Here is a 7,353-nt window from a genome sequence, read left to right as displayed (position 1 = left end):
AACTAATTTCGCAGAGCGAAGCCTTCTCTATCCCTCTTATTGGTTTAGGGAAACTGGGGAGGTTGTCGCCATCAAGAAGGTTCTACAAGACAAACGCTACAAGAACAGGGAGCTACAAATTATGCAGATGCTTGATCATCCCAATGTCGTTGCTTTAAAACATAGCTTCTTTTCAAGAACAGACAATGAAGAGGTTTACCTGAATCTTGTTCTGGAATATGTGCCCGAGACTGTCAATCGTATTGCGAGAAGCTACAGTCGGATGAACCAGCTGATGCCTTTGATATATGTAAAACTCTACACCTACCAGGTGATTATTTCCTTTATTTCATCTGACTTTTTAATCCTCTCATTGCAGTTCCTGTTTACTTAGCTGTTCCTTTTTTTCATGTCCTCTGTCATTGGTTTCATGAGAAGTATACTCGAATAGTATTGGTAAGGTCCTGTTGTCTTTGACAATATTGTTCAGCATGTCGGTGGAAAATGAAAGAAACTGAAATTAAATTGTGACGTTTGGACTCCAACCTCACTTTACTAAGGATTTAAACCCTCCTTTTGTCCAACAGACTTACCAAAGGAAGTAGCACTCATGTAATTTAGCGGTTTTCTTTTTCATGTGTTTGGAGTACCGAGCCTCTTTCTCTTATGTATTTTTCCTTGGAGTTATAACCTTTAACTGCAGAAGTTTAGCTGAAGATTGAAATTTATTGCCTCCTGTTGTTAGTCCTTCCGCTGTGTATCAGTTAGCAGCCTAGAGCAAATTTTATTATTTTTATTTTCCCTAACAACTTTTTTTGCAAGTGCTCCTATCTTCTTCAAGTTGATATTTGAATGACCCTTAAATGTCTGGCATGTTTTTGTTAACGAGTGCAGATTTGCAGGGCGCTTGCATACCTTCATAATTGCTTTGGTCTTTGTCACCGTGACATTAAGCCTCAAAATTTGCTAGTAAGTTCCATGTGTTTCTTACTTTTTTTTTTTTAAAGTATTGATAAAATCTTTCATGTTCTTTGCCGCAAACTCTTTTTTGTTGGATCTTTTTTTCCTAATACGACAAGCTAAAAGCAATGACATATGTTCTTTATCAATCTGATGATGATATGCTATTGCAATTGCTGACATGACGTGACAGAATATTGTTTAGTGGAGTTATCAAAGTGGCTCTGTTTAGTATCTCACAAAAATTGATATAGATCTTCACAGCGGTTCTTGGCTTCTTTTCTCTATCTTCACAAACGTTGTGAAACTAATTACAAGTTAACTGTCAAGTTCTACTGGTTCAAATTTTTGTAAGACTCCTTTTTATTTTACAAACGGTCAACTTGTTTAATGTTTACACGTCTGGGCTAGATTCACACTCTCTTGTTTTCTGTATTTTATTAAATTGAATTTGTATTTGGCTTTTTAATCTGTTCCTTTTCATACACACACACACACACACTCTGATACACATGTCGAAAAGTCTTATCATCTATTGATGTGCAGGTGAATCCTCACACACATCAGCTAAAACTCTGTGATTTTGGGAGTGCAAAAGTTTTGGTAATATATACATGGGCTGCATCTTTTGATTTATGCTTTATTATCCTATTCTATTTCTGGGATATGAGACATTCTTGTTCTCATCAGGTGAAAGGAGAACCCAATGTTTCCTATATCTGTTCAAGATACTATCGTGCTCCAGAACTCATTTTTGGCGCCACTGAGTACACAACTGCAATAGACATATGGTCTACAGGTTGTGTGATGGCTGAATTGCTTCTTGGACAGGTTGAAGCAATAATTTTTGCAGTATGAAGCGTATATGCTATTTTTCTAGTCGTTCTTCTGGCACTGTTCTTAGTTGTTTGTGCCTTTACTGGATTTTGTGCAGCCTCTATTTCCTGGTGAAAGCGGAGTTGATCAGCTTGTTGAAATCATTAAGGTCGGTCTTCATCTTCTGTTTTAAGTATCAAGCAAATGCTAACTTTCTCAGGCTATCAAGCTGGCAGCTTGGTATTTATATCCAACGAACAAGCAATAGACTTTGCATTGTTCAGCTTGAGTAGAATAATGTACCATAACCTTTTCAAAGGAACTGTATTTTCCTATTTTATGTGCTTTTAATAATAATGCAGGTTTTAGGAACACCAACAAGAGAGGAGATCAAGTGCATGAATCCAAACTATACCGAATTTAAATTTCCTCAGATAAAGCCTCATCCATGGCACAAGGTATACCTTTTACTGTTATTGATCATTGCCTGACAGGATAATTGATTTATCAATCCATTATTATAGATTGACGTATTTTGCTTAAGTTTTGTTCTTTTTTCCGATGATTGTCATCCCCTCCAGTCTTACTGATTTTACTGAAAATCCGACTTGAATACCCTTCTTTGTGGAATTGACGAAAAGGATATCATGATGTTTCTAAGGAAGAATGTCATGGCAGCTTATAGCAATAGAACCTTTACTGAAACAGAATAATTGTTAAATCTTTATGCTGTCAATGGAGTTGATGCCTGTGTTTTACATAGTTGCCAAACAAAGGGCTCCAGGATCTGGAATTTGCTACTGGTCAATGTAATAACTTTTGTTTATTTGATCACTCTCTGGAATGAAGACGCCTTCAGAATCCTGTCCAACTGACTTGCCACAATATTTTGTCCAATGTATATTTTCCGTGTTAAAAGAGCATTTTTGTTTAGGAGCGTGTGCCCTCTTTTGTCTAGTTCTCGTTGTTGCTGTGAGGATGATGTATCTATCTCTTTATCAGGTGTTCCAAAAACGATTGCCACCAGAAGCGGTAGACCTTGTTTGTAGGTTCTTCCAATATTCGCCAAATTTAAGATGCACCGCTGTAAGTTATCCATTGTTTTCATCTTCTCTGTTGTTCTGTATCGGCATCTTGACCCATTAATATGCTTTTTGATGGTCACTCTAATAGCTGGAAGCTTGTATCCACCCGTTTTTCGATGAGCTAAGGGACCCAAATACCCGACTGCCTAATGGCAGGCCACTTCCTCCGCTCCTCAACTTCAAGCCCCAAGGTCAGTCAGTATTCCTTGTTTTTAGAGTTCATGGCTTGGATAGGATTTCCGGTGAATGAATTGATTTTCAAAAAACCTCGTAAGGGATACGCTAAATGATGAATACACCCATCAGGAAAAATCTAAACACAAGATTAGGGAATGTTTTGAGAAGTGAAACATATACGGAAGTTGGATCATGCTGGTATATAACGAACAATGTAGCTTCTCTCGATGAACGTGAGACGATTAGTTCTTGGATTTCGGGCGTGTGATACTTTATATATAGATTTCAGAAACCTAAGTAAGTATCTGCATGTTGTGTGTCTGTACAGAACTCACCGGAGTCCCTCATGAAATAGTGAACCGACTCATCCCCGACCACGCCCGTAAGCAGAACCTCTTCATGGCTTTGAACTCTTAAGAACCTCTATGCGGTTTGTTATGTTATGAGTAATTATGTTGTGAACTTCTTCTTCCACACACACTCTCTGTTTCCTGTTTCCTTCGTATGCATTTGGCTTTGTTCTTGTTCTTGTTCTTGTTCCTGTTGAGAGTGCTCTTTGTATTTTTTTCCTCGTATATTTCTTACGAAGAAAATGAAAGAGAAGACATATTGTTATATTATAGCTTAATATGGCCTGCTAACCATGATTCAAAATTATAATTGTTTTGGATATTGATGTTTAACAAGTTTTTGCAGTTGTGGCCTTTAGAAGAAAAAAATGACATTTGTTTCCTTATTACCAAATATTATTTCATCATCATCATTATTATTTATTTTAATGAAGAAATTATTCGTAACAAATGATTACAAATTATAGTGGAAATTTTGCATTTATGTTATGTTTTAGTTTAATTAATTGATTTTTTTTCTTTTGTAAAAACTATATTTTCGTTTCCTTCCCATTTCATTTTAGTTAAACTTTTATTTAAAAAATATTTATGATTTAAATTTTTTCTTTCTATTTTACTAGGATTTAGATATTTTATTTTTTTATTTATATCCAATTGATATAATTAGAATCAGTTCTTGAATTTATTTGAATAAAAGCATACCTAATTGATTCAATTTCATATACTTGTATATTCGCGAATTGAAATATTATCTGTGCTACAATATTAATTTTTATTACGTGAGAATTTACAAAAATTCTATAGGAATACTATAATTGATCTAATTTTATCATACAAATATTTCAATTTTTAAGTAAATCAATATCACAATTTTTAAATTGATAAATAGATAAATTTCCTAAAATATTTATTTAATACTTTAAAACCTAAATTTTCACATGATTTTTTTATAAACACGATTTTTGATAAACATAGGAGTATTTTTTTATAAAGATGAGTCAGATGGGACCCACCATCGAATATATTTAAAAGAAAATAGAAAGAAAATAAAAAATAGAGTCCGACAAAAAAAGGAAAAGGAAAAAACTATTCATAAGAGAGACAAAAACAAGAAAAAACCCTAGTCAAACCCTTTCCTTCGAAGCCTGCTTAGCTTTCTCAATCACGACATGTCCGTACAATCAACTTTCAGCCCATCTTCTCTCAAATTCTTCCGCAAAAACGTTCATTACACTCATAACCCATGTTTCTCCGTCCGATTTCCGATCTTCGGTTCTCTCTGTTTCGCGGGTCATCTGAAATTCTCGACCTTTGATTCTCTTTCTTCTATTTCTTCTTCTTACCGTGTCGACAGCCATCAGTTATCGTTCCGTTGCAATGCCCGGAAATCAGAGTCATCAGTTTCGGTTGGTTATGGTAAGAATCGGCAAAGATTATGAGTTTTTTTCAATGTAAATATATGCGTGTTTGTTCATGGATGTGGTTTTGTCTTCTATGTTCTGTCTATTTGATTGCTTTCTCATGCTTCGCATTTGTTGATAGATAAAAGAAAATTTGGTTTTGGGGGATAATTATGGTTTTAGGTTCGTAGTCAAGGATATGGGTGGGAAAAAGGATCTCCTTTCTCCGAGAAATCTTTTTCTGGACTCGATTTTCCCAGAAATTTATCTCATTCGTCGAGCAAGTTCGAACCCACTGATGGATTCAGGGTTATTTTTTCTGTAACTGATTTAATTCGCGGCTTTATACTTTTGCATGAGTGTCTTTTTCGATCTTTTCTCGGCGTGTGTCGATTGCGGAATCGTCGAAACTTTTACGGCGTTGCTGATTTAGTGTTCTGCGATTCTTGATTACTGGGGAATCTGCTGCTTTCTTTGCTCTGTCATTGTGTTCAATTTGATCCGTGTGTCTGTTCCTGTGGCAATTCATTTGCTAAGCTTGTTGTTTGGTTCCTGAGAAAAATTTTTCTGGGGGCAAGAATCTGAGGAGAATGACCCAGATCGGGAAACTCGAACAGATAAATTGTTTTTGGGGATAATTATGGCTTTGTATTCAATTCACTTTTGTCATCTATTCTGATGATCCACGGTTTCTTCAATTTTTCTGCAGACGAGAGAGTGGTTGTTCTTGTTATCGGTGGAGGAGGACGAGAACACGCCCTTTGTCATGCCCTGAAACGATCACCGTCCTGTGATTCTGTATTCTGTGCTCCTGGAAATCCGGGTATTACGAGTTCGGGAGATGCCACTTGCATACCTGAGCTCGACATTTCAGACAGTTCGGCTGTCATCTCTTTCTGCCACAAGTGGAATGTTGGCTTAGTTGTTGTCGGGCCTGAAGCTCCCCTTGTTGCGGGTCTCGTGAATGACCTTCTTAAGGCTGGTATTCTCGCATTTGGCCCTTCTTCTGAGGCCGCTGCTTTGGAAGGATCCAAGAACTTCATGAAGAATCTCTGCGACAAGTATGACATCCCCACTGCAAAGGTTTGCCATATTGCCTATGTTTTTTGTTTTCTTTCAGTCGCCGAGTTTTGGAATCCAAAGAGTTTTAGGTCAATAGATGAAGTCTTCCTCTCGATTCTAGGCATACTACCAGAAAGAAATATTTTGGATTGGGCGGTATAAACAGCAGAATAATGAAAATGAAGAGGATTTCAATACTTAGTTTTGACTGGAAAGTGTGCTTGTTCATAAGCTTGTGATTTTATTTTCTCAATCAGATCAAGATTTCCACTAGATACCGACTGATAATCCGAATTTGGTCAATGCAGTACAAAACATTTTCCGATGCATCTGCTGCTAAAGAATACATTCGAGAGCAAGGGGCGCCTATCGTGGTCAAAGCTGATGGATTAGCAGCTGGAAAAGGAGTCATTGTTGCCATGACCCTCGAAGAGGCTTTTGAGGCTGTTGACTCGATGCTTTTAAAAGGTGTGTTCGGTTCTGCAGGATGTCGGGTAATTGTGGAAGAATTCCTCGAAGGAGAAGAGGCTTCCTTTTTTGCCCTTGTGGATGGTGAGAATGCCATTCCTCTAGAATCTGCTCAGGATCACAAGCGAGTTGGAGATGGAGACACGGGACCTAACACCGGAGGAATGGGAGCGTATTCTCCGGCACCAGTCTTAACGAAAGAGCTTCAGAATATGGTCATGGAGTCTATAATCCACCCAACTGTGAAAGGAATGGCAGAAGAAGGGTGCAAGTTTGTCGGTGTTCTATTTGCGGGTCTCATGATCGAGAAGAAATCCGGTTTACCTAAGCTGATTGAGTACAATGTCCGGTTTGGAGACCCCGAGTGTCAGGTCAGTTATCATCCGTCTTTAGAGAAAAACTTTTCATTTGTTATAAACAATGCCCGGTTTTCGTCTAAAACCCGTAATAATGTCTCGATACATCTCTTTCATGCAGGTTCTAATGGTACGACTTGAATCCGACCTCGCAAAGGTTCTGCTTGCTGCCTGTAGAGGCGAACTCGAAGGCGTAACCCTTGATTGGTCACAAGATTCAGCCATGGTAGTGGTAATGGCAAGCAAAGGTTACCCGGGTTCATACCAGAAAGGAACAGTTATCAGAAACATCGAAGAGGCTGAATCGGTAGTTCCGGGTGTAAAGGTTTTCCATGCGGGAACCGATCTTGATTCAGAAGGTAATTTCATAGCCTCGGGTGGACGAGTTCTCAGTGTCACAGGGAAGGGTGGAGATCTTGAAGAAGCCAGGGACAGGGCATATAGAGCAGTTGAAGAGATCAACTGGCCAGGAGGGTTCTTTAGGAATGACATTGGGTGGAGGGCGCTTAGACATAAGGAAGTGGCTGCAAAAGACTGAAGCAAGGAAACAGAGCATGGTTTGTTGGATGCATATTTCAAGAAGATATGTTTTGTGTTTGTCTGGGACAAATTTTTGTTCTCATATTGCATGATAACCTTTCTCTATGAGATGTGAATGAATAAACAATACAATGTAATGTTATTATTGTTCATCGGTTCA

The 7,353-nt window shown here is 37.8% G+C and overlaps 2 protein-coding genes across 3 annotated transcripts in view; both read left to right on the top strand.

Moving 5' to 3' along the window:
• LOC104816818 (shaggy-related protein kinase kappa) overlaps nt 1-3,645 on the top strand; it is a 6,356-nt gene extending 2,711 nt beyond the window's left edge. For both annotated transcript variants that reach the window (XM_010545796.2, XM_010545795.2), the window contains exons 6-14: nt 49-310; nt 874-948; nt 1,486-1,542; nt 1,630-1,770; nt 1,874-1,924; nt 2,118-2,213; nt 2,758-2,841; nt 2,929-3,031; nt 3,346-3,645. In XM_010545796.2, the coding sequence (XP_010544098.1) occupies nt 49-310; nt 874-948; nt 1,486-1,542; nt 1,630-1,770; nt 1,874-1,924; nt 2,118-2,213; nt 2,758-2,841; nt 2,929-3,031; nt 3,346-3,434 (958 nt within the window). In that variant the 3' untranslated portion in view covers nt 3,435-3,645. The remainder of the gene's footprint in view (nt 1-48; nt 311-873; nt 949-1,485; nt 1,543-1,629; nt 1,771-1,873; nt 1,925-2,117; nt 2,214-2,757; nt 2,842-2,928; nt 3,032-3,345) is intronic.
• An 836-nt stretch (nt 3,646-4,481) lies between these two features.
• Nucleotides 4,482-7,353, top strand: LOC104816816 (phosphoribosylamine--glycine ligase, chloroplastic-like). The gene is made up of 4 exons (XM_010545794.2): nt 4,482-4,783; nt 5,477-5,850; nt 6,138-6,668; nt 6,775-7,353. The coding sequence occupies exons 1-4, from the start codon at nt 4,537-4,539 to the stop codon at nt 7,189-7,191; spliced, it is 1,569 nt and encodes a 522-aa protein (XP_010544096.1). The 5' UTR covers nt 4,482-4,536; the 3' UTR covers nt 7,192-7,353.

The sequence above is a fragment of the Tarenaya hassleriana genome, unplaced genomic scaffold (assembly GCF_000463585.1).
Source record: "Tarenaya hassleriana unplaced genomic scaffold, ASM46358v1 Cleome26, whole genome shotgun sequence".
In the NCBI taxonomy this organism is placed as follows: domain Eukaryota; kingdom Viridiplantae; phylum Streptophyta; class Magnoliopsida; order Brassicales; family Cleomaceae; genus Tarenaya; species Tarenaya hassleriana.
Note: the sequence above shows the minus strand (reverse complement) of the source record. Positions and strands in the feature narration are given on the sequence as shown.